This window comes from Anomaloglossus baeobatrachus, chromosome 4 (assembly GCF_048569485.1).
Source record: "Anomaloglossus baeobatrachus isolate aAnoBae1 chromosome 4, aAnoBae1.hap1, whole genome shotgun sequence".
Lineage (NCBI taxonomy): Eukaryota > Metazoa > Chordata > Amphibia > Anura > Aromobatidae > Anomaloglossus > Anomaloglossus baeobatrachus.
The window spans coordinates 38,363,309-38,391,021 of NC_134356.1; the positions used below are offsets into that span (position 1 = coordinate 38,363,309).

The 27,713-nt window shown below is 43.0% G+C and overlaps 1 protein-coding gene across 1 annotated transcript; it reads left to right on the forward strand.

Annotated features, from left to right (window-relative positions):
- Positions 1-940: 940 nt before the first annotated feature.
- Positions 941-27,713, forward strand: FGF6 (fibroblast growth factor 6). Its single transcript, XM_075342194.1, has 3 exons — positions 941-1,620; positions 5,717-5,820; positions 23,234-27,713. Exons 1-3 carry the CDS (start codon positions 1,284-1,286, stop codon positions 23,408-23,410), a joined length of 618 nt encoding a protein of 205 aa, XP_075198309.1. The 5' UTR covers positions 941-1,283; the 3' UTR covers positions 23,411-27,713.

Sequence of the window (27,713 nt, forward strand, 5' to 3'; positions counted from 1 at the left end):
CTAAGTACTTATTTTCCACCATAATTTGCAAAAAAAACCCCAAAAAATAAAAAACCTTACCAAATCAGAGAAGGTGATTTTCTGGATTTGCTTTCTCAGTTTGTCTCTCATAGTTGTGGTCTACCTATGATGTCAATTACAGGCAAATCTCATCTTTTTAAGTGGGATAACTTGCACAATTGGTGGCTGACTAAATACTTTTTTTCCCCCACTGTATAATATATGTAAAATTCCCTGATACCTTTTGTTTTTTGTTAAAAAAAAAACCCAAAACCTAAATGTTCCCATTCACTGACAGCAAGGTATCAAAGCTCAATGTAAAGTAGAAAGTTGCAGAACTTTTACGTTCCCGAAATCAACCTCCCTTCATCTACTCCAAAGACATCAGCAGTCGCCGCCGATATACGCATATAATGAATTCATTACCTCCACGCGGTCGGAAACAGCTGATCCTCACTTGCTATATTACATGACAGCCTCTAAATACCCTTTACATGCAAGAGGCTTCTTTACCCGTCCCCTCGGGAGTAAAGCTCTGCTGGACGTTCATGTCAATGTGATTGCAGCAAGTACAAAATGAGAGAAGGTTTGTGAGGGTCTAATGTAATAATCCCTGGCGGTGACTGTCTCATTCCGGTGCAATTATAAGTGTGAATTTATGGCTGGAGACGGCAGCGTACAATTCCCCTTTGGCTTTCCCATGCCGTTCTCTCAGTGAACATACTGGTGAGGAAGTGCTTGCAGGATTATCATTGCTAAGTGATGAGGCAAAGAACCGTTATAGCTTCTTGCTCTCTAAATAAGGAAACTGCCTGTCAGACATATGACCATTCAACCAATTTGGTCCTTGGAGCTCCCCTTCAGATTTCACATTTTCATAAAGTGTCCCAAGTAGCTCATTCCCCCGGCTTGGGCATCCGGGACGACCATCGGAGGTGGCTCCTCAGGTTAGTGATGGTGGACCGGCTCTATCATTGGCATGGCGTTGATGTCAGAATGACGTCGGGGTATAGGACAGCCTCTGAAGTATAAAGATAGGCCGAGCAAATATATCCGGCTGCCCACAAGTACTCGAGAGCTACAAAACATGGTCCCCACCACTTTTATGTTTGCTGGGCTCTACGGATTCTCTACTCATTTTCTCCCAGGCTTCGGTTTCATGTCAGCAATTTCTATCTGCTTTCCAAAAATAAGCTCCTACCGCCATGCTGAAGAGAGAAAAACAAGGAGGGCGGTATTTTTAGGGCCATTAATTCTGACCACGTGTCCAGAAGGTGAACCGGATGGCCGTCGCACAAAGACTACTCATCACTATGTCCTGCGGAGCCAGAATTCACTGGACGTTGCCTGTTTTTCTTCTGTTGGGTTTTGTGGGAGACCTTGTTTCGTCGTACCCTATACCCTACAGGGCTAATGGAACATTACTGGAAAGGACATTGGAATCGTTATTCTCCAGGTCGATTGGATTGTCTTCCGACAAGTTGGATGCAAAGTGGAAGAGCGATTATTTGCAGGGTATTAAGAGACAACGGAGGCTTTATTGTAATGTCGGGATTGGGTTTCACCTGCAGGTTCTTGAAGACGGAATGATAAATGGTGTGCACAGTGAAAGTCCACATAGTGAGTTACATCCTGAAATTCCATCAGAAAGTGATGTCATGCATGTAATATATTGGCAAGTTAATCAATTCAAGTCTCATTCGTGCAAAAAATAAAATTATTATTATTTTATATTTTTATTATCTTATATTATTATTATATAATATTATTTTATTATTAATATTATATATATATTAGTATTTTTATGTTATATCATTTTTATAATATAGATTTTTATATTTTATTCTTTTTAGCATTATTTTAAAATATGTTACTTTTATCATTAATGATATAATCATAATAGTGTATTTTTTAACTTATAAAGTTATTGTTTGATTTTTTAATTTCAATTATTTGATTTTTTTGCATTCTTCTTCAAAATAATGATAATAATAATGCATTATTATTATTATTATTATTATTATTATTTAAATATTACATTACAAGGTAAATGAAAAATAAAGAAAAAGTTATTGTAAATTAAAAAAAATATTAATATATTATTATTATTTATTCTTCATCAGAATTGACATAATATTACATTATAATTTCTGGAAAGTAAAGTAAATAAAAAAAAATCAGTTAAAGAAAAAAATGGAAGTGGTATTAAAATGCAATAATATTAATTATAATAACAATAATAATACAATTATTTTTAAATCAGGATTTACTTATTGTTACATAAAAATAGCTGGAAAGTAAATTAAATAGGAAAAATATTCAGAAAAATTTAAATAATAATACTATTAGCTGGAATGTAGATTAAATTGAAGACTAAAAATAGGAAAAAGGGTAACATTTAAGTAAAGTTAAGATGTAATAATAATAATAATAATAATAATTATTATTAGTCATTTGTCACTGACCTAATATTACATAAAAATTGCTGAAAGTAAATTAAGTAGGAAACAAAAATTAGAAAAAAAGGGAAACATTTAAGTAATATTAAAATATAATAATAATCATAATAATAATATGATTACTATTGTTATTACATTTTAACATCACATTTCTTCTTTTTTTCCCAGATATTTTTTCTTATTTTATTTACTTTACATAAATTTTTCATGTGACATTAAGTCAATCCTGATTAAAAAAGTTTTTAATTAGCAAAGCAAAACTATATATATCGATCTATATATCTATCTATATATATATATTATATTATATATATGTATATATATATATATATAAAAATTGAACTATAAAATAAAAATTGTGTAACACAAGACATATCATGGAAATGATGGTAGTAGTAAATGCCGACATCCAGCTAGTAGTTAGAGTTTCAGAAGATATTTATTATATATTTTATATTTTATTGATCCTAGATGACAGTGCCGCTTGTGAGTCATTATATATACTGTGTGTGTATATATATATATATATATATATATATATATGTATGTATATATATATATATATATATATATAACCTATGGGTAATATATGTTAAAATAGAGTCATTGGATACATTGTAATTTAGTTGTCCTATATTGTACACATTTAGATGTATTGCAGCTGATGTGTTGTGTAGAGATAGGTTTATATGATATTTTATGACAACTTTTGCTGCAGGTTAATTTGCTCCTCTTGGTTTTTGGAGTAGACCGTTTTGCATGTGACTGGTGATTTCAGTAATTTATACTCTTTAGTTAGGATACAACATTTCATGTGGTTGATACTACAGCTCATTCTCATTCAACTGAATAGGAATAAGCTTCTGTGAATTGCAGTACCTGGCACAGCCAAAAACATATCTATGGTGCTGTGACTGGATAAACAATGAAGAGGACCATCGTGGCCATATTAATCAGGTGATCATAAGTGGTGCTTGGAGTGGAAACCCCATATATTGATCGATCATTCTAAGCAATGGCATAGTTCTAGAGGGAAAGGGACAGAGGGGTAGTTGCCCATGTGTCAAAGACTCTACTGTCAAACGAGCTAAGTAGGTAAGCCCCGCATCTTCTTGGAGGAACACCCTCACTCAGTCATTGCCCTCCAGTGCTGCCTGTGTTGAGCACAGAAGTCAATATTAATTTGTCATCTACTGTGCTCTGCATAGGCAGCAAACAAGATGACAAAACTCAGTAAAATGAAATGGGCTTTGTCATCTTGATCATGGCTTACGTAAAATGCAGCAGCCAAAAAACTAATCTCAGCTGCTGCTCTCTGCATATGCGAAGAGCGAGGATGACAGAGGCTGAGAAGCTAATAAGTGACTAAAGTACTGAATCGCGCTCTGCACTGCGCACGATTCACTATTTCTGTCATTCATTAAATATTATTGGCTAAGCTTAGAACTAGGGTTAGGGCTAGTACTAATGTTAGTTTAGGGCAAATACTAGGGTTAAGGCTACTACAAAGCTAAGTGCAAGTACTACGGTTAGGGCTAGTACTAGATTTAAGGCAAGTATTAAGGTTAGAGCTAGTACTAGGGATAGTGCAAGAACTAGGGGTAAGGATAGTACTAAGAATAGGGCAAGTACTAGGGTTAGGGCTAGTACTAAGTTTAGGGCAAGTACTAGGGTTAGGGCAAATACTAAGGTTAGGGCAAATACTAGGGTTAGGACAAGTACTAAGGATAGGGCAAGTACTAGGGTTAGGGCAAGTACTAAGATTAGGGCAAGTACTAGGGTTAGGGAAAGTATAAGGATAGGGCAAGTACTTGGGTTAGGGCTAGTACTAAGTTTAGGGCAAGTACTAGGGTTAGTGCAAATACTAGGGTTGGGGCAAGTGCTGGGGTTAGAGCTAGTACTAGAGTTAGGACTAGTACTAGGGTTGGGCAAGTACTAGGGTTAGGGGTAGTAATAAGGTTAAGAGAAAACTATGGTTAGTTCAAGGACTAGGGTTAGGGCTAGTATTAGAGTTAGGAAAAGTATTAGGGTTAGAGCAAGTACTAGAGAGAGTACAAGTACCAGGGTTAGGGAAAGTGCTAGGGTTAGGGCTAATACTAGGGTTAAGATTAAGGTAATAGTTATATTAAAAAAAAAATGTAAAAATATAAAATCTAAAAAAATTATATGACAATGTTTAACTTTTTTTCATTCTACATTAGATTTTACCGAAAAAAAAACAATAAATCTTGATGGTCAATAGCAAACAATTATTACATCAGTATTTTCTTGACATACAATTCATGTCCTTGGGATCAGGGGTTCAATACTGGACTGGTTGAAAAAACTCAGGGAGTATGAATTTTCCATGGATTAAAGGGCACAAAATACGGTACTCGCGTTTCCCTGGGCATTGGCAACTCACACTGCGCCGCCTATCCTAGAGATATCAATTGTAACCACTGATACTGAAATGTGGAACATTTCCTAGTTTTCTGCCTTTTTTCACACAATATTTTGCACCATGAAGAGAAGTATTGCCACCTCTCCTTGGTGAATTGAGGATGGTAAAGTTGAACCACTCACATTGCCTCATGGAAGGATACCCGTGTATTGTTCAACTGCTATAAGTGGAAATTCGGATTAACTGGAAGAAGTCCTATAAGTGTGCCTGTTCCTAAATTGCTAACCCTTCTGCTTATGCCGATGATTGGTCAGAGCAGTAGTAAGGCTTTTCTTCACCCACATACTTACCAAATTGTTTTGGCAAAATCAGGACATTTAAGAGCCACTTTAGTCCTGCCTAAAAATGCCCCAACTCAACATCAGAAAGTCCCAACCCTGCCAGGTAACACCCATAAAACAGAACAGGTTCCCCCACTTTTACAAAGGGGTTTCCATCTTGCGACTGCCATCGGTTTAGCCGGACTGTTTCTGAAAAATCAGGACAGTCCGAGCAATTTCAGGACTATTGGCAACTATGGGTTCAATTCTCTGGCCTTGGCTTGTTGGTGGTACCTGAAACACCTAAAATTTTACCGTCCCCTTCTTCGCCCCCAGTTAGTGGTACATGAATATGGAGAGGGTAGGTGTCTGAACGAGAGCAAGGCCCGGTAGACACCAAGATCTAGGGCAATGGAGGATGTGGAGAAGACTCATACTACATGGTTCTCATGCAGAGGACACACAGATCTCACCTCCCCTGACTGGAATATCGTCTATATACCGTACACATCAATTATAGGTATTAACTGGGGTCTTTATGTTTGTTTTTTTAGGCCTCTTAGAAGTTTCAACAGTAGAGCGAGGAGTTATAAGCTTGTTTGGTGTGAAAGCAAACTTCTTTGTAGCAATGAACAGCAAAGGCCGAGTATATGCTTCGGTGAGTACTTCATATAAGTGCACATTATGAAATGTCATGGCATAAAAATTAATATTTATAGTAATGATGGAAATGTATATTTACTTGGCATAGAGTGAAAAAAGTAGAGGCTTACCATGTCTGAAAATATTCATCACCCTACGCTACCAGCTTTAGATCTGTAGACCGATCTCTCTCGTCTCCCCCATACACATGAGCGTTCTACTTGGTTTTCCACTGAAAAATAAAGGATTGAAAATTGATAATCCAGCTGCCCAATCCTTCTCTCCACCAATACTATCTGTCATGGGAGAGTCAGAAGGCCAACATGCACATTAGACGGTCAGCTGGTCCAACCGAAATTGGTGGTTTGGGCCAATTTCCATTTAATGTGCATTTAGACCTTAAGGATTGACCATCAATGTCTGATTGTCAGATCTCCTACAATGATTAGAAAAAAAGTCGTCGTCACCCCCTTGGCTTTTTTTTTTGTTGTTTTTTTTTTAAATAAGCTCCCTTTTTGATCTTCTGTTAGGTCGGTCTTGTGAAATTTATGGGACTCTGTTCCAAAATCTATAAGGAGTGATAGCTGTGATCCCTTTGATCTAGAGTTTGGACCTCTATCCATCTCATCTATCAAGCCAGACCAGGCTTGGTGAAATCTCCTGGGTATAAAGAAAATCCATGAGGGTCTCAGCATTAGTAACAGTGTCATGGATAAATTAAGGCCCCCAAACATGTTGGTTCCACCAGCCAATTTGAGTAGTACCGCCCAACCATATTGCGTGTAAGGGACCTCCCAACTCCAGATGGGTGATGTCAAGGAGAGAAAGACAGGGTTTAACCTGAAGAAGACAAGGAGGAGGTTCAACCTGAAGAAGACAATGACAGATCTCAGGAACTTTTATGATCACTAGAACAAATTGCTTTGAACCCATTGTTATGTTTTTTTTCGAAAAAATATCAATGTTGATTTTGTGATCAGTCAGTTCAATTAAATTTATGGGACTGTGTTGCATGAACGAACATGTGATGGGGTGGTAGCTGCAATTACTTCAATATAGGCTTTCAAAACAGGAGCCTAAAGATTGGACCTCCATCTATTAAATCAATATGAGCCTAGCAAAACAGATTAAGGCTATGTGCGCACGTTGCGTCGGAGTACCTGCTGTTTATTCTGCACGTTTTCCTTCCCTTGGTTTTTGACCAAATGGCTTTTGACCATTTTTTAGCGCTAAAAACGCATGTGTTTTTACCGCGTTTTTAGTGTGTTTTTAGCGCTTTTTACCTGCGTTTTCACCTGCGTTTCTGCAGATGCGTTTTTGAGATCAAGACACTGATAAATAAAGTTGAATTAGTCAAAAAGAATGAAAAAAGAGAAAAAAAGTATAAAATTAACTTTTAATAAAATTATATGGGAAATTATCAATTTTAATGTAATAATAGTGGTTATGCACATTTTAACAGAAAAATAGCTAAAGTTTATTATTTTTTTACATTTATATTTTCGGTTATTGTGTGTGTGTAAAGGAACATTAGAACCAATTTATTTTTGCCCAGAAAAGCATGCGTTTTTGGAGCCAAAAACGCAGATGAAAAGCAGGTAAAAAGCATGTAAAACGCAGGAATTGTGATTTTGGTTGCTTTTTGCCATTTCTCATTGACTCCAATGTTAAGGAAACGCTGCAGAAATGGCAAAAACAACTGACATGCTGCTTCTTTTTCAGCATGGTTTTTGACCACAAATATGCAAATTAAACGCTGCTGAACAAAAAGCAAAGTGCAGACAGGATTTCTGCTTTTCCCATAGACTTTGCTGGAAATCAAAAATGCATGCATTTTTGCCCAAAAACGCTGCTGCCAAAAACGCTGCAGAAACGCGGTAAAAAACGCAACGTGCGAACATAGCCTAAGACTGGTGGGAACCTCAAGATATGAATGAGTGGTGAGCACCCACCACAACAGTAGTTGTTTGTTGGGGATCTGACTGTTCGGAGCCGCACTGAATGGCGAAATGGGGAACTTTTATAGACTGCCATTCATTCATTCTCTATTGGGCTGCCGAACGCTCTGCTTGACCCAATCGTGAATGAATGGCGTGACTTACAAGTGTCCAATCTGCCAAATCATCTTCGAACTGGGAACTAATGATCCCATTGATGATGAAAGTTCCACATTCTGTTGACCAGTGCATGTCCCAGGACGTTATTCCCTATCCTGTGGCTAGGCAATAATAGTTTTTAACTGGACAACCCCTTTAAAGTCTCCAACATATTGGATGGTTTTTGACTGAACCAGACAATTTTGTCAGGATCGGCCAACTATATCATCTATGTGGGGCGTCCCAACTCTTCACCAACAGATGATGTCAGGAGAGAGAAGGATGGCAAATTCCTTTGTTTCTCCTGGTTGCCGCCATAGGTGTGGGCCAACGGATTAATGTATTCTCCCTATTAAAAATACATGCATGCTTGGCTGAACCGAATTTTCATGTGTATGTGGCAATCAGTAGAGATTGGTGGACTGAATAACCATCTCGCTGACCAATATCTAAAGTTTTTGGACACCTTTACACTAAGCATTAGATAACAGAACCGAACAATACTGTGTATTAGTGAAGTTTTACTATAGCCCACGATCAGTGCCACTATCTATATCTGACAGCTGCTTATCCCCTTTCCAAATGTCCAAAAATATCCATTAATGACCACTAGATGTCCAATATCACATGTTCCTCCACAAATTAGTACATACAGTACATGCTTTGCGATGGACGGAGCTGGATGGTGGAGAAGTAGTGTTACGACTTTCATTCCAAAATTATTTATACCGTTCCTTTCCTATATATATATATATATATATATATATATATATATTTTTTTTTTTTTACACAAACGGCAATGTAATAAAAGCCCCTTTAAATAGTGAGTGGAGGATAAGATTAGAAAACCGGGATTACAGCCATCAGTAAATGCATCTTTGCTTACAGCATAAAATATTAAATGTCACGTTTTCTAATCCGGATTTCATATCCAGTCACAGATCCCGCGTTTGTGGTCAAATATAAGTTGCACTATAAATATAGATTACAGGCGAATAAAAGAGCAACTTGCTAATGTATATCAGCGAGCAGAGGGTGCGAGGGGAACAGGTGGCATCTGACCCGAGCATCTTGGGAGCGCAGAAGCGAGATTTATTGTTAGATGTAGACTCTCAGGCACCGACTGTCATAACACTCTTATCCTTTACGAATAATGACTTTCTACAGGGTCTTGTAAAGGCACCAAATCGGAGGATACTGTACTTAGCTGGTAAGGTCACCCAGGATAGAGGCACCCTGCAGTACAGCCACAAGCACTGACGTCACCGTAATCCTGGCAGGCGCTATAAGTGCCGCCTGACTTCATACACAGATATGAGGCCACTATTTTAGACCGTTATAGCTATTAGTGTTAAGGATTATCCGCATTCATCCGCCGCTTCGGCCTATGCTAAGGTCTGCACAGAGGAGGCGACTATAAAATGACCACTTCATGTCCTGTGAAACAGCAAACCTGCCGTAATCCTAACGGTAACCTAATGCCGGGTTGGATTTTCTATGGAAGGTCGTTCTGCGCTGAGATCCTGGGGATAGATAGGTAGATAGATAGATAGGTAGATAGATAGATAGATAGATAGATAGATAGATAGATAAAGCTATATTTATATATTTGCCTTGTAAGATAGGAGTGATATCAGCTCATGTTGACTCAATAATATTTTCGCAAATTTCTTGACCAAGAATCTGCAAAAACATTAGTGCATGCCCTTATCATCTCCCGCCTGGATTACAGCAACCCCCTGCTCTATGAACTTCCTTCTAACACTCTTACTTCCCTCCAATCTATCCTAAACTATGCTACCCGACTAATCCATTTTTCCCTCCACTATTCCTCGTCCTCTCCTTTCTGCCAATCCCTTCACTGGCTTCCCATTGCCCAAAGACTCCATTTCAAAACCCTAACCACAACATACAAAGCCACCAGCAACCTGTCTCCTCCATACATCTGTGACTAGTTTCCTGGTACTTAGATAGATAGATAGAAAGATAGATAGATAGATAGTTGTGGATCGTCCTAGGTTCTTGGGTTAGAGCATTCAAGAGGATTGGTGTAGCTCGGGAGAAGTCTTGGAGCCGGGAGTGGGAAGTTCGGATTAGTGTGGCTGTTAGTCGAAAGTCGTTTGTGGACCATAGATAACCAGTAGGGTGATAAACATAGATGAGGGTGGAGATGTAGGGGGGGTGCCATGCTGTGAAGGACTTTGTGGGTGAGAACAAGCAATTTAAATTGGATCCAATGATGTATGGGCAGCCAGTGCAAGGACTGGCACAGAGCAGAAGCGTCTGAATAATGATTAGGATGGAATGGAGAGGGAAAAGTCTAGTGAGGGGGAGATCAATTAATACAGGATTACAGTAATCAAGGCCAAAATGGATCAGGGCCACGGCGAGGGTTTTTATTGTTTCCATGGTAATAAATGGGTGGATTTTAGAGATGCTCTTGAGGTACAGGCGAGAGGTGCGGACGAAAGAGATTGTATACTGGAGGTGAAGGAGAGATCAATGTCAAGCATAATACCCAGAGGCCTAGGCAGCCTAGGCGTTATCGTAGTGCTGCATACATGTAACGCCTGCCTGGATCCACAGACTCAGATGGGCTGTAACGGGGAGGCTAGAGGGAAGCCACTCACCAAGTAGGACCCCCAGAACCCTGAAACCCTTTAACCCCTATACAGGGATTTGTAATTACACAGGGAACTGGAGATCACTACCTGTGGAAGGCTGCAGTCCAAGAGAGTAGTAGTCAGGCAGGGTCAAACCAGGAATAGCGGAACAGGGACAGAATCGGCAGGCAAGGACGTAGTCAGCAAACGTAGCAGAGGTCAGATCCGGGTCGGGCAGCAAGGTACAAAAACAGTAGGCAGAAGACTAGTCAAAACACGCAGAAGTCAGCACAGGAATCACCAACAGAATAGGGTCGACCAGGAGCCAGGAAATCAGAACTATATCTGGCAGTAATCATGTGACAGGAGGGGAAATAAGAAGGGTGTGGTGTCTTCCCATTGGCTGTAGCTGAACGCTGGCAACTTCAGCTGGAAGACACATGCCACCCACAGTCAGCCAGTGGTACTGCAGATCCCAAGCTAACCCAGCCCAGTGGATGATCAGAGCCTGCGCCCACTGGTGCCGCTGGCATCGACTTCTCTCCCATCACCAGCACCATCCACGGCAGGAACACGGCGTCGCCTGGCGATCGGAGCAGAAGTCGCTGGAGCAGACTCCGGCGGTGACGTAACAATACAGAGAAGGAGATGTCAGGTTTAGAAGATGGAGGGAGGAGAAGTTCAGTTTTGGAAAGATTAAGTTTCAGATAGAGAGAAGACATGATGTTGGAAACTACGGACAGACAGTCACTGGTGTTCTGTACTACAGTGGGGTAAGGTCAGGGGATGAGGTGTATAGTTGTGTGTCATCACCATAAAAATGGTACTGAAAGCCAAATTTGCCAAGTGTCTGTCCAATTGGGGCAGTGTAGAGGGAGAAAAGGAGAGGGCCAAGCACTGAACCTTGAGCAACCACAACAGTGAGGGGAAGAGGAGAAGATGTGGAGCCAGCAAATGATATGCTGAATGAGCGATCAGAAAGATAGGAGGAAAACCAGGAGAGAGGGGTCTGGGAGATAGGAAGAGAACCAGGAGAGAGCGGACCGAGAGATGGGAGGAAAACCAGGAGAGGGCGGTCCGAGAGATAGGAAGAGAACCAGGAGAGAGCGGCCCGAGAGATAGGAGGAGAACAAGGAGAGCATCCCAAGAGATAGGAAGAGAACCAGGAGAGAATGGCCCGAGAGATATCCCCTAAATTCCTGTTTGCTTTCGCAGCTGCTGCCTGACATTGAGCGCTGCTACTCAGCTTAGTTGGAGCAGCACAAGCTTGAAAAATGAAAAAAAATGGTGGAAATCTATGAGCTGCAACCCATCAGCCATACTATATAAAATTTAAAAAAAAAGTAGACTCGTGAAACATATATTATCGGGGCTTTGTGACTTGTTCAGGAAAGGAGATAAAATATGGAAGTGTGTCGCCCTGGGCAAGCCAGGGGACACAGGTCATCACACCACCACACCCTACATCCCAATTAGGAACACCACAGCTAACCAAAAATCCTTGTTGCCTTCCTCCAGAGGCTGATGATTCACACCAGGGGGTGGGCCAGGCGGTTGGCTCCGCTCACCGAGGAGTTCACAGCTCTGGAGGCGGGAGAAACCAGGCAGATTAGCCCAGGCAGGGCTCGAGTAGAGTTCAGCTCAGGGGGAGCTTGAGTGAGGAGTTAAGTGGAGGAGTAAATAAGTAGTGAAAGTAGAAAAGTGGTAAAGGAGGAAAGCAAGAGTGGTGACAGAAAGAAAGCCTGAAGTAGTCCAGCTGTGTGCAGGACAGGTCAGCAAGGTCAGCAACGGCGGTGACTGTCTGGAGGGGGACCGTTTGGAAGTTCCTGGAAGGACCGCGGACGGGTAGTGGCCCGGCGGTCTGGAGCAGTGTACCGAAGGACAGTCAGCACCAGGGCAGGGGCCTCTCGGACCCTGGCAAGGCTAGGAGTCGCCATAATTTGCCAAATCCGTCAGTGAAGGGGACGTAGATCCCCCAACAACCAAGTCCCGATTGAAGGCAACAGCCCAACCAGAGTAGGAGAGACACCGCCACCGCCAAGGCACCAGTCTCTCAGGGCCAGCGCCTGCGGGCAAAGAGTAGAGCTCCTCCGGTCCAGCTTGAAGCCGGGGAGCGGGTTACCGGTGGGAATCCATCGCTACCAACACAGAAACAAAGGTGCAAGGAAAAGGGACATCACCGTCACCTACTGGGAGAGCAAGTGCAGCCGTCCGTGGGAACCGTCTTTCCAGCCGTGTGGTTTACCGTAAAACTGTGTCAACGTCTCAGGCTGAGTGAGTACCACAGTGCCGCAAGGCACAGCGCTGCCCCCGCGTCCCTGCGCCCACCAGGCCCTGCACCTCCCTCACCATCCCCGGGCCCCGGGATCACCAACCCCTACCCACGGAGGGGCAACACAACACCTGGCTGCTCCGCATCACCATCCCCGGGATCCCCGTATTGAGCAGCGGTGGTGAAATCACCACAACCGTGGGTGGCGTCATGGACAATAAACTATTCCCACACCCAACAACCCCCCTTTCACTCACGGGCGAGGAGTGCCGCTCGAGAACCCCCGGGATCCGGCCCACAGCTTGAGCCACCACTGAGCAGCAGCCGCCGGACCCGAGCAGAAGGGGTGAGCATAGTGTGCTGACACCTTCCTCCCCGCCCGCGACAACTTGGCGTCACGAACAGGATCTTACCGCTCTGCCGTTAGGTAGAGGTGCGCCTTGTTACCGCCGGAGATATCCGGCAGGAAAATTTCAGAAGCCGCCATCTTTGGCGCGAAAAGTTCCCGCTCGAGCGTCCTCTCGAGTAGCAGAGGCGCGAAGGCCAAAACCCCGCCCCGAGAGAGGAGGGGCCGGAAAGAGCTAAGGGGGACGCGATGGCGGCTGGACGCATGTAGCTGCAGCTATAAAAGCAGGGACGCCAGGACTCTGCAGCGATATTGGGTTCCTGGAAGACCTCGTTATCATGATGCAAAACCCTGCTCACAAGGAGGAAGCCCCCGCGCCTGGCACGGTGACGTGGTTGAGGGACCGGACCGTCCCGCTGAGTAATCGTCTGCAGGCCCATATGCAACTCCTCTTGGAGGAGTGGGAGACCGACATGGCGGATGTGGTGGCTGCTATGTGGAGACGCGAGGCAGAAGAGGATTTGGAGGAGCGGGTAAGCGACCCACGCCCCTGTATTCCTGAGGGATCGGCCGTTGGAGCTGAGGGGCCCGGCCGGCTTCCGCTCACCCTACCTCTCTCCCTGCTACCCGTAATAGCTGCTGCCGCCCCACCATTAGGCCCGCTACCTACCCAACCGGTAGCGATACCCTGCCCAGCCGCTCCAGCGGACCAGCCGGCTGCAGACGTCCGGGACGTCCCTGAAGTATACCAGGGGGAACCGCTGGAACCGCGACCCCTTAACAGCATGGTGCCAGAAGTCCCAATAGAGACTGTGCCAGACCCTGAGCCCGAGACTATGGCCTGGATGAAGGCCCGGGTGATGCAATTCCACCAGCGTCAGCAGGATCAGATCTTCCGGATGATGGAGCAGTGGACCAACGAGGTGGAGGAGCTGCTTACAACTGCCCCGAGGTACGGAGGGGAAATGGATGTAGCAGAGTCGACTGGTGACCCACGTCCCTATGTCCTACCAGGACCGGCCGCTGCGGCTGAGGGGCCCGGCCTAGTCTCGGCCTATGCATCACCCTTGCCGTTACTTATGGGGCGCCTTAATGTCAGCTCGCCTAATCTGCTGCTCCGTGCTACCGCAGAAGGGGCTGAAGTGCTGGATGTTGGAGGCCAGGAGGCTGCGACAGCTGGCGGCAACCCGCCTGACGCAGAAGCACGAGATGACGACTCCGGCCCTAGTCCCGGGTCTGCTGCTGAGCTTGAAGAGGCAAGTGAGCGTTCCCGCTATGTAGGAGAACCCGTGGTTGTCCATACCCCGCGTGCCGGTGGAAATGGGTACCGGGTGCCCCTGTCACCGCAGGCATGTCAGTGCATGTTTGATGTGCCGGTGGCAGAGGACGGGTCCGCCTCAGCAGAAAAGTACGAGTAGGGCAGTGGATGCCTGCTGCAGCAGTCCCCGTTAGGACCACCATTTTGTTTGAAAGTTGAAAAGTTTGAAAAAGTTCTGCTAATGATGAAAATGATACCGAGTACCTCACCTGATTATCTGCGTGATTTGCAACCGGCCGGAGCCGGCACCGTTGTCCCCGTGGGGACCGTTTAAAAAGTTGTTTTGCATGGAGGACTATCCATGGACAAGCCCGTGAACTTGCAGGGCAACCACAAACGTTAGTGGCTTGTAAATAAGTTGTTTGCCGTTACCGTTTCCGCAATGCCGCCTCCGGAGAGGCAGGTTGGAGGGAGGGCCCTCAGCAGAGCAGGCTGGGGCCCAGCCACCAAAGGAACCGGTGGCTACCCTCTGGAGGGGAAGGACAGATCCCGCTCGGGTAACTTGTGCTGGACTGTGGGTCAAGGGGTGCTGCCTGGGCTTTAGGGGCAGCATCAGGGCCAGGTTGCTTGGGTGGGAGAGAGCGGAAACCGTAACCGTAAACCGTTTGCAACGTTTAAGAAATGTGCCTCCCGTTATGGGAAGATTCATTAAAAATGTAAATATGTTATTTTGCCCTGTTATCTTTTACAGAAAAATAAAACTGGTGTTGGACGGCAACCCGCGGACGGTCTGCATTTTGCTAAGGGGGAATGTGTCGCCCTGGGCAAGCCAGGGGACACAGGTCATCACACCACCACACCCTACATCCCAGTTAGGAACACCACAGCTAACCAAAAATCCTTGTTGCCTTCCTCCAGAGGCTGATGATTCACACCAGGGGGTGGGCCAGGCGTTTGGCTCCGCCCACCGAGGAGTTCACAGCTCTGGAGGCGGGAGAAACCAGGCAGATTAGCCCAGGCAGGGCTCGAGTAGAGTTCAGCTCAGGGGGAGCTTGAGTGAGGAGTTAAGTGGAGGAGTAAACAAGTAGTGAAAGTAGAAAAGTGGTAAAGGAGGAAAGCAAGAGTGGTGACAGAAAGAAAGCCTGAAGTAGTCCAGCTGTGTGCAGGACAGGTCAGCAAGGTCAGCAACGGCGGTGACTGTCTGGAGGGGGACCGTTTGGAAGTTCCTGGAAGGACCGCGGACAGGTAGTGGCCCGGCGGTCTGGAGCAGTGTACCGAAGGACAGTCAGCACCAGGGCAGGGGCCTCTCGGACCCTGGCAAGGCTAGGAGTCGCCATAATTTGCCAAATCCGTCAGTGAAGGGGACGTAGATCCCCCAACAACCAAGTCCCGATTGAAGGCAACAGCCCAACCAGAGTAGGAGAGACACCGCCACCGCCAAGGCACCAGTCTCTCAGGGCCAGCGCCTGCGGGCAAAGAGTAGAGCTCCTCCGGTCCAGCTTGAAGCCGGGGAGCGGGTTACAGGTGGGAATCCATCGCTACCAACACAGAAACAAAGGTGCAAGGAAAAGGGACATCACCGTCACCTACTGGGAGAGCAAGTGCAGCCGTCCGTGGGAACCGTCTTTCCAGCCGTGTGGTTTACCGTAAAACTGTGTCAACGTCTCAGGCTGAGTGAGTACCACAGTGCCGCAAGGCACAGCGCTGCCCCCGCGTCCCTGCGCCCACCAGGCCCTGCACCTCCCTCACCATCCCCGGGCTCCGGGATCACCAACCCCTACCCACGGAGGGGCAACACAACACCTGGCTGCTCCGCATCACCATCCCCGGGATCCCCGTATTGAGCAGCGGTGGTGAAATCACCACAACCGTGGGTGGCGTCACGGACAATAAACTATTCTCACACCCAACAACCCCCCTTTCACTCACGGGCGAGGAGTGCCGCTCGAGAACCCCCGGGATCCGGCCCACAGCTCGAGCCACCACTGAGCAGCAGCCGCCGGACCCGAGCAGAAGGGGTGAGCGTAGTGTGCTGACACCCTCCTCCCCGCCCGCGACAGAAGCATTGTCTGAAGGTTGTGTGTCCACCTTAGGCTAGGTTCACATTTCCGTCAATTTGTATCAGTCACAATCCGCGGCTCTGGTAAACAACGGAATCCGTTTGGTGGATTCCGTTGTTCCCCTAGACTTGTATGAGCGGCGGAGTGACTGATGACGCTGCGTCGCATCCTCCGCCCAACTGATCCGTCGTGGAACGACTGACCGCCGGGCGGAAGGAACGCAGCTTGTAACATTTTTTGAGCAGCGCAATCCGCTGGCTCCACCCACCTCGCACTCCGCCACCCGCACACATGGCCCCGCTCGGCTCCACCCACCTCACACTCCGCCGCCCGCACACATGGCCCTGCTCGGCTCCACCCACCTGGCACTCCGCCGCCCGTACACATGGCCCCGCTCGGCTCCACCCACCTCGTACTACGCCGCCCGTACACATGGCCCCGCTCGGCTCCACCCACCTCGCACTCCGCCGTCCGCACACATTCTCGGCGGCTGACTGCTGTGAGCAATCAGCTGATCGCTCTCATTAGCCAGCCACCGGGAGATCATCTGTTCGCTCTCAAAAGCCGGCCGGCTATTGTGAACGATCAGCTGATCGCTCTCTCTTTTACATCGGAGTCCGACAATGAATTCTATTCTTGTCATCCGTTGTACAACGCATCAGTCACAAGCGTCAAGCAACGCATGTGACTGATGCAAAACAACGGAAATGTGAACCTAAACTTACGGGACACCTGAGGACTAGGAGCGTTGTGGCCTTTCACCTTTTCCCTCTCACATTGCTCCTGTCCAAGTAAATGGGACTCGGTATTGGTGTCCACTTTATGGATATCAGACTTATTTGTGTCCCAAGAAAGATGTCAGGAATCTGCCTCGGTCACTCCGAGCTCTTCCCATTAATCTCACTTAAAGAAGTTACCACAAGAACATGCAAGTAATAAGTACAACTTGTGTCTGTGCTTCTTCTCCTGTTCTGCAATTAGTCAAGAAGACTAAGAGGCTTATATAAAGTGGGGCTGAGCCGTCCCCGCCAGACCGGCCATTGCCTTTTGAAAATATCTCATGTACTGGCAGTTATTCTGAGATTACAGATTATTTAGGTGGTGGGGGGGTGATAGGGATTATGAATCCTGAAACATTTTATGTTGTTTTTTTTAATATCTAAGATGTTTATATTGAATTCTTAGTATTTTTAGGCTTTCTTGGTACATAAATCCAGAACACATACAAAACAATCTCATCCATCTGTTATTTCCTCTTGTAATTCACTTGGAATCGTAAAGTAGGCCGATAGTTCCTGTTTTGTAGAGAGATAACTTTTCAGCAGATATAATTAACAATTGATAGCTAAGCTATACAATAGATTTTTTAACATAGATAAAAAAAATTATAGATAGATATAGACATATAAAATAAGTAACTCATGATCCACCTATTATAATAAGTGACATCACAGCTACCCTCCTCCTCCTCCTGTACAATGACTGATAATTCTATATGTAGTAGATAACTCACAGGATCCACCATTCACAATAGGTAATGTCACAGCTCACCTCCTCCTCCTGTACAATGACTAATAACACCTTTAAACATAGTGGATAACACAGAAACCACTATTCACACAATAGATGATGTCACAGCTCACCTCCTCCACTTCCTGTACGATGACTGATAACACCTCTATATCCAGTAGATAACACAGGATCCACCATACACAATAGGTGATGTCAGAGCTCACTTCCTCCTGCAGAAAATAGAATTACTAATAATAGTAATAAATAATAAAATAATAGCAGTAATAATAATAGCAATAATAGTAATAACAATACAAATAATAACATTACTAATAGTATAAGTAACAATGATAATAATAATAGTAATAATAATAGTAGTAATACTTCTAATAATTACAATAAAAATACAAAAAAATTACTGCTAATAATAGTAATATTAACATAATAACAACGATACAAATAATAACATTACTAATAATATAAGTAGCAATAATAATAATAATAAGAGGAGTAATAATACAACTACTAATAATAACAATAAAAATACAAATAATAATGCTAATAATAATTATATTATTTATTATTATTATTATTAATAAAATATTACATTAAAAAGTAGATAAAACATAAAAAAGAAAATATAAATAGTAAATATTGTAAGTGATAGTAAAAAGTAAATAATAATAATAATACAAATGATAATAATAATACATATAATAATAATAATAATAATAATAATAATAATAATAATAATCTTTTGTTTTCCAGCCAACCTTCTCCTCCTTATGTACAATGACTAATAACACCTTTAGCATAGTGGATAACACAGAAACCACTATTCACAATAGATGATGTCACAGCTCACCTCCTCCCCCTCCTGTACAATGACAAATATACACAGTATATAACAAAGGATTCACTATACACAATAGGTGATGTCACAGATCACCTCCTCCCCCTGTACAATGAGTGATAATGCCTCTATATACAGTAGATAACACAGGATACATCATTCACAATAAGTGATGTCACAGCTCACCTCCTCCACCTCCTGTACGATGACTGATAATGACACGCCCTGCTCCAGAGCCGGAGGTACTTGGAACAGGGCCGGACTTGTTGGGGGACGTCAGCGGTGGCGGGGTCCGGCTCCGTGACCCTGGCGGTGTCTTTTAAATAAAGGGGGGATGATGATTATATTACGGTGGAATAAAGTTTGTGACGCCACCTGTGGTTGTGCAGCTATGTGAGTCGCCGCTGCGCTGCGTGTTCCCCGGGGCAGGTGATGAGGGCACAGCTGAGGTGTTTTACTCCCCACAGGTGGAGACCCTGAGATAACCGTTGATTAAATGAAAGTCTATGATGGCAGGCTGTGACGCAGGAGGAATGGAGACGACACCAGGGCCTTGCAACAAGTCTTATACTCGCTGTACTGATTCCAGCTTTACAGCCTTTTTAGTCCATCCACAGTGCGCTGGGATCCTCCGTGATGGGCAACCACCGATCCCGGAAAAGTCCGAGGCCAGTACCATTCTCTTTTGTTTGCCTTTCCTGGCCATCTCTCTGCGCTGACTCTCTCCCTCCTGTCCTGCGCCTCCACACACAGTGCCCTGAGCCAGGGGCTGCGGACCTGTAAGGGACTTCTGCCTGCCTGGCTCCCTGTGGGGACCTTCAAAGAGATTTCGGTCTGCCTGGCTCCCTGGTCCTCTGTGGCCCTCTTCCAGCAGATTTGTGTGCTGCTTGTGGCCCAAAGGTGTGTACAGCCCCCCTGGCCTCCGGGGTTACTAGGAAGTCCTGAAGTATCGTCCTAGCCTAGGGGCCGGGACCCCGTTTGCGACCACTCCCTTCGCCTTGAGCTATTGTCTGTGAAACGTGACTATAGGGGGTCTGACACACTTCCCCTAAATCACTAGGATTCATTCTTCCTTCTCCTCAGAGTTGACAGGACCCCGGGGTCCTCACCCCTCATCGGTCTCCTCCCTCCTCATGACTGACTGACTCTGTCAACGGTTAAGGATTAAACTTAGCTCCGCCCCTTTTACCTCAGACAGCTCACCCACTAAGCTCCACCCCCTGGATGGTTCTAGAGACAGTGCATGGGGCTTAAGTGCCATAACCAGACTACTGGTCGCTAAGCATTAATGGCCCCTGCCCCGGCCCTGGTCTAATGTGTGAGCTAATAATTGGGTGTCTGCAGGTTTTTTGTGCGTAAACCGATAGATGCCCTCTTTCTTACCCAGGATGGGGCACTACACCTCTGACTGAGGTGCAGTACCTCTGTGGCGATGGCAGCCTCGGGGACGCCACAATAACACCTCTGTATACAGTAGATAACACAGGATCCACCAATCACAATAGGTGATATCACAGGTCACCTCCTGCACATCCTGTACGATGACTGATAACACCTCTATATCCAGCAGATAATACAGGATCCACCAATCACAATTAGGTGATATCACAGGTCACCTCCTCCACCTCCTGTACGATGACTGATAACACCTCTATATCCAATAGATAACACAGGATTCACCAATCACAATTAGGTGATATCCCAGGTCACCTCCTCCACCCCTGTACGATGACTGATAACACCTCTATATCCAGTAGATAACACAGGATCCACCAATCACAATTAGGTGATATCACAGGTCACCTCCTCCACCTCCTGTACGATGACTGATAACACCTCTATATCCAATAGATAACACAGGATTCACCAATCACAATTAGGTGATATCCCAGGTCACCTCCTCCACCCCTGTACGATGACTGATAACACCTCTATATCCAGTAGATAACACAGGATCCACCAATCACAATTAGGTGATATCACAGCTCACCTCCTCCACTCCTGTATGATGACTGATAACACCTCTATAGCCAGTAGATAACACAGGATCCACCAACCACAATAGGTGATATCACAGGTCACCTCCTCCACCCCTGTATGATGACTGATAACACCTCTATAGCCAGTAGATAACACAGGATCCACCAATCACAATAGGTGATATCACAGGTCACCTCCTCCACCCCTGTACCATGACTGATAACACCTCTATATACAGTAGATAACACAGGATCCACGATACACAATAGGTGATGTCACCGTTCACTTCCTTCTGCAGAAAATAATATTACTAATATAGTATTAAATAATAAAATAATAATAATAGTAGTAATAATAATAGCAATAATAGTAATAATACAAATAATAAAATTACTAATAATATAAGTAACAATGATAATAATAATAGTAATAATAATAATAATAATGGTAGTAATAGTAATACTACTAATTACAATAAAAATACAAATAAATTAGAGCTAATAATAGTAATAATAATAATAATATAATAATAACAATTATACAAATAATAACATTACTAATAATATAAGTAACAATGATAATAATAATTATAATAATAATGGTAGTAATAGTAATACTACTAATAATTACAATAAAAATACAAATACATTATTGCTAATAATAGTAATAATATTAAAATAATAATAACAATTATACATATAATAACATAAGTAAAAATAATAATAAAAGTAGTATTTATTATTATTATTTATTATTATAGCGCCATCAATTCCATGGTGCTTTACATGCGAAAGGGGTATACATAATAGGGACAAGTACAATAATCATAAACAATACAAGACACAGACAGGTAGAGGAGGAGAGAGGTCCCTGCCCGCGAGGGCTCACAGTCTACAAGGAATGGGTGAGGATACAGTAGGTTAGGGTAGAGCTGGTTGTGCGGCGTTATATCAGACTGAGGGTTATGGCAGGTTGTAGGCTTGTCGGAAGAGGTGGGTCTTCAGGTTCCTTTTGAAGCTTGCCAAGGTAGGTGAGAGTCTGATATGCTGAGGTAGAGCGTTCCAGAGTATGGGGGAGGCATGGGAGAAATCTTGGATGCGATGGTGGGAAGAGGAGATGAGAGGGGAGTAGAGAAGGAGATCTTGTGAGGATCGAAGGTTGCGTGCAGGTAAGTACCGGGAGACTAGGTCACAGACGTATGAAGGAGACAGGTTGTGGATGGCTTTGTATGTCATGATTAGTGTTTTGAACTGGAGTCGTTGGGCAATGGGAAGCCAGTGAAGGGATTGGCAGAGAGGAGAGGCCGGGGAGTAGCGGGGGGACAGGTGGATTAGCCGGGCAGCATAGTTTAGAATAGATTGTATGGGTGCGAGAGTGCTAGAGGGAAGGCCACAGAGCAGGGGGTTGCAATAATCCAGGCGGGAGATAATAAGGGCATGTACTAGGGGTTTTGCAGCTTCTTGGGAAATAAATGTTCGTATCCAGGAAATATTTTTGAGTTGGAGGTGGCAGGAGGTGAAGAGGGCTTGGATGTGTGGCTTGAAAGAGAGATCAGAGTCTAGAGTTACTCCCAGGCAGCGAGCACGTGGGACCGGGGAGAGTGAGCAGCCATGGACATTGATGGATATGTCAGGTGGGGGAGTTAAGTGATGAGGAGGAAAGACAATTAATTCTGTTTTGTCCATGTTCAATTGTAAGAATCGAGCAGAGAAGAAGGATGAAATAGCAGACAGACATTGTGGGATTCTGGTTAGTAGGGAGATAATGTCAGGTCCAGAGAGGTAGATCTGCGTATCATCAGCGTAGAGATGATACTGAAAGCCGTGGGACTCTATGAGCTGTCCCAGGCCGAAGGTGTAAATGGAGATAATAATAGTAGTAATAATACTACTACTAATAATAGCAATAAAAATACAAATAATAATGCTACTACTACTACTACTACTACTACTAATAATAATAATAATAATAATAATAATAATGCTAATAATGATAATAATAATAATAATAATAATAATAATAATACAAATAATAATGATAATACTAATAATAATGCTAATAATGTTAATAATAATAATAATGCTAATAATGCTAATAATAATAATAATACAAATAATAATGTTAATAATACTACTACTAATAATAATGCTAATAATAATAATCATAACAAAAATAATAATGCTAATAATACTACTAATAATAATGCTAATAATAATAATAATAATACAAATAATAATGCTAATAATAATACTACTAATAATAATGCTAATAATGATAATGCTAATAATAATAATAATACTACAAAAAATAATGTTAATAATACTACTAATAATAATAATGCTAATAATAATCATAACAAAAATAATAATGCTAATAATACTACTAATAATAATGCTAATAATAATAATAATAATAATAATAATAATAATAATAATCTTCTTTTTTCCAGCCAACCTTTCAGGATGAATGCAAGTTTAAAGAAATTCTGCTATCTAACAACTACAATGCGTACGAGTCCAAAATGTATCAAGGTGCCTATCTCGGAATAAGCAAACACGGAAAAATAAAAAGAGGAACAAAAATTTCTCCGGCCATGACAGTGACACATTTCCTTCCGCGAATATGACATGAGTCCGGCCAGATGCATCTTGTAATTTTGCACATGTGAATAATCTCCCAGGTAAAATATTTATACAGTAGCAGAATATATGTATATTTGGATGGAGATGTTTCTTCCGGATCACCGCACCCTGTACCCATCTGTAATCTGCTTACCGGACTAAACACACAAGTCGAAAGACAGAAAATAAAAAATGTGCTATATTTAGTACAGTAACTTAATTTATCCCTGATGGATAGAGGACACGTATTGAGAACCTTGTTTTCCAAAGGACTTTATATCATTTTCTTTTTTTCCGGTAGGAAAAATAAACTCACAGTCCTTCAGCCTTTATTATAAGTATATGAAATACTTCCCATACCTCGAAACGCAAGTTTTTGGTATTAAGCTTCTGCATGTACTATTACTTTATTATTAGAATTGTTTTTTCAATTTTTTGGAAATTCTTAAGCTAAATTTCTATGTTTGTAAAAAAATTAGACTATTTAAGGTATATGGTGGTTACAATGTTTTATTTATTAGTAACGGTAAAATTTAGGGTGAAGGACTTTTTGGAAAAGTCACATTGGCAGCCAAACTGTGTTGAATTTAAGACTTGACACCAACGTTTTGAATAATTCTTAAAATTGCTAAGAAAAAAAATACTGAAAAATTGAATTTACACGGAAGATGAAATGTAAAATTTAGAAATAATAATATATTTTATGTATTTTTTAGATGAACATTCAAGTCAAAAACTTTCACGTATGACGTTCAGGGCCTTAGAGGTCAAAAAGAACCTAGAGGTAAAAAAAGAACTTGACCATCACCGATTACGAGAGAATGGTGAACCCTTAGCCCAAGGGGGTAAATGAAACAGTACTGTGCATTTGTTGATGACCAACATCTTATTCAAAGACTATTATCATTACTTTAGTTAGTAGAGGTCAAATTTGATGTATGCTGAGACCATAGTATACAAGATACGCCTTGTAGAACTATAGGGTAGCCCTACTGCTCATTCACAATTGGGCCACCACTGTCTATGTTCATCAGATAGGTCAGCATGGTTCCACCATAGTACCCTGGTAGCTTTGTTTCATTCATGATCGGATCCATTCCTCCCGACCCTCGATGGCATTACAAACTGAGAGAGAATGGGTTTATAGAGGTAGAAACGCTATTGATTGCGTTACGACAGGGGTCCCCAACCTGTGGCTTGGAAGAGACTTGTGGCTCATGGGCCCTTGGTGTGTGGCTCACGGCTGTCTTCCAGCTTTGTGTTCAAACATAGCAAACAGCTATGAAGAGGAGGTCTCAATTCGTTGACTTCTACGAGTAGCCCCACATAGAAGAGTAGATCAGAATAGGGGTAAGGTAGGAACCCCTGGATCTTGGTATACCGCCTTGTTGTGATTTCTGTGGAAAAGCTTTTGCTGTCATTATACCAGTCATGTGGGCTCTGGGTGTCACTGCTGTGAGGGGGACAGAAGCTGGATGTGGCTTGTGACCCTCTCTCAGAACTGGATGTGGCTCGTGAACCTCTCTCAGACCTGGATGTGGTTCTCAAGGTCAGAAAGGTAGTGACTTCTGCATTATGATGAGATGATAATGAGAAGTGTAAGATATGGGCTACCTGGACCAGAAAGATACTGGATATTCTGTATGAAAGAAGTAGGTAGAAGAGGATAGGAGAAATACGGTGCAAAGTGTTGCCCATTTGTGGTGTAATATCCATTTGGAAATATTTATGTAAAATAATAGGTCCTCCGTTCAAGTTGGAAAACAAGTCAACTAATTAGTCTTAGAGTGGAAATGGAGATATAGTGGACGCTTACATTGGTAGAGTTTACAATTCAAGACCTGCAAATGTTTCCTAAAATTACGACAAATATCAATTAAATCAATTCAGTATTGCCTGGGGGTTTCCTTCTATTTCATCTGGAGACAAGTGATGGTCTTGGAGTCTACCAATGTGATTGACGTACAACATCTCAAGACATTGTTCTTTCAAACTAACTGCAAGATATATAGAAAGTTGGAAGAGATCTCAATATTATATAGGACGTGTGCATTAATCTTAAAGTTACTGACAGCATTCTGAGATTGTATTTCCGAAAGTCTTTGAAAATCTAGGCTTCATCGTTGGTCCAAGGTCATGGCTGACCTAGGGCATGACCAAAAATGAAGCAAGTTAATCTGTTAGAAGGATTTCTTAATGTAACATGGAACTGGATCTGCAAGTTTTGGCCAAGATAGACCCAGAAATTTATTTTTGGAGGTGAATGGGTGTACTCTGTGTTGCAGACCCCTTTCAACGCTTGGCAATTGGTGGAATGTGGTGAATTGTGGATTGCTCTGAAAGCTACTCAGGTCATTCTAAGATGGTATTTCAGAAAGTCTTTGAAGATCGAGGCTTCATTGTTGGTCCAAGGTCATGCGGGGCTCTCTTGAGTGACCAAAAATAAAGCAAGTTAATCTGTTAGAAGGTTTTCTTAAAGTTAAATGGAATTGGATCTGCAGGTTTTGACCAGAAATGTAATTTTGGAGGTGAATGGGTGTACTCTGTGTTGCAGCCCCTTTCCAAAGCTTGGCAATTGGTAGACATGGTCTATCTTTTTATCTAATAAGATGCACAGGTTGAGTTACTGAGGTCATTTTAAGATTGTATTTCCGAAAGTTTTTGAAGATCGAGGCTTCACCGTTGATCCAAGGTCATACCAAAAATGAAGCAAGTTAATCTGGTAGAAGGATTTCTTAATATAAAATGGAATTGGATCCGCAGGTTTAATTTTGGAGGTGAATGGGTATACTCTGTTTTGCGGCCTCTTCCAACACTTGGCAACTGGTAGACATAGTCTACCTTTTTATCTAATACAATGTATAGGCTGAGGAGACACCATGGAGTAGCTACAAAGAGCATTGTTAGGGATCACTTTGGACTTTTCCGAGTGGGCACAGCTGGTTTTTGCCATCCCCAGTTTTGGTCTTGTAGTGTGAAATTGGGGACATTAATTTTACAGAATATTACATAGTTACATAGGTTGAAAGAAGAGCTAGGTCCAACTAGTTCAACCTTCCTCCACCAATTATACATAATCATGTTAAGCCAGTGATTATGAGATTCGGGGAAAAAGCAGAATCTTGTCATGGAAGAAAGGACAAGAAGGTCCATTATGACTCAAGCTCCTTGGACTCTACTTTTCATATAACTGAAGCCAGAGTATAGAAAAGACTGTAAAACTATGCTCTTGGTGGGAACAAGGGATCCAACTACCCCACACCTCTCCATGTGAGCAAAATGCAGTTTCTCAAACATAGGTCAAATTGCTACCGTATAGTTGGCCTCAATTGGCCTGTATAGACCGCTAACCCCAAGTATTGGTGACTGATGTAGAAATATAAGTATTTACTTTGCAATGTGCCAATAATAATACGCATACCAATTATAGTCTATTTTTTGCCCTATTTTCTAACTACGGATTCTAACCATCCCATCATGTCCTCAGCTACTTAATCCCAAACGGTTTCATTGTTTCCACTGACACATGGACAGAAGGTCCCGGAATAGCTGACATACCAATACAATAGCATTACATCAGGGTCATTTTGGGCCATTGCATTCACTCACTTAATGGAAAACAACCTGAAATATTCGCCGTGGACACAAAATATAGCTTCTCCGTGTGGTCTCCTAACGATGTAGAATCCTTGGAATGTTCACAACGCAGCAGGTGCAGATTCTAAACTATGGGCTGTGCACAATGCCAAGAGCGCGATAGTAGTAGGAAACCATATATATATTTTTTTTTACTAATTATGTCTATAATGTTTGTAGAATTTTATAATCTTTTGAGTCAAAGGGGTTGTGCAATTTGAACAAAAATTGTGGTTATAAGGCATTCCTGAAAATAAGTTGACTTCAGGGATCTTAATGCGGAGAATAACAACAATCAGTTGCAATCTCCCTAGAGCTTGGAAGGTAGTGTTCAATCTTCCTGTAGCACCTCCAGAGGAAAAGTGAAGTATTACATAGTTAATGAAATCCAATGGCATGGTCCTCCAATGGCAGAAGCTCTTTGTAGGTACTCTTCCTTCTGGGTTTTCAAGCCAGACAACCTTTTACTCCAGTTTTACAGCCTGATCCTAAGAACTAAGGCCGGCCATACACATTAGAGGCTGTTGGCTGAACAATATTTTGGTTGAGGGTTCAGCCGACATCCATCCTATCCGATTCTCCCATACACTGGAGTCTTGGGTTCTCTGTGACACATCAGCTGGCAGCTTAACTAGGGCCGCTTTCACACTGTGTTGTGACCTCCATTCAGTG

Bases quoted from the DNA above. Each gene is read 5' to 3' on its own strand.
- FGF6 (XM_075342194.1), top strand. From the start codon at position 1,284: ATGGCCGTCGCACAAAGACTACTCATCACTATGTCCTGCGGAGCCAGA. The intron at 1,621-5,716 runs GTGAGTTACATC...TTGTTTTTTTAG, and splicing joins GCACAGTGAAAGTCCACATA to GCCTCTTAGAAGTTTCAACA. The intron at 5,821-23,233 runs GTGAGTACTTCA...TCTTTTTTCCAG, and splicing joins AAGGCCGAGTATATGCTTCG to CCAACCTTTCAGGATGAATG.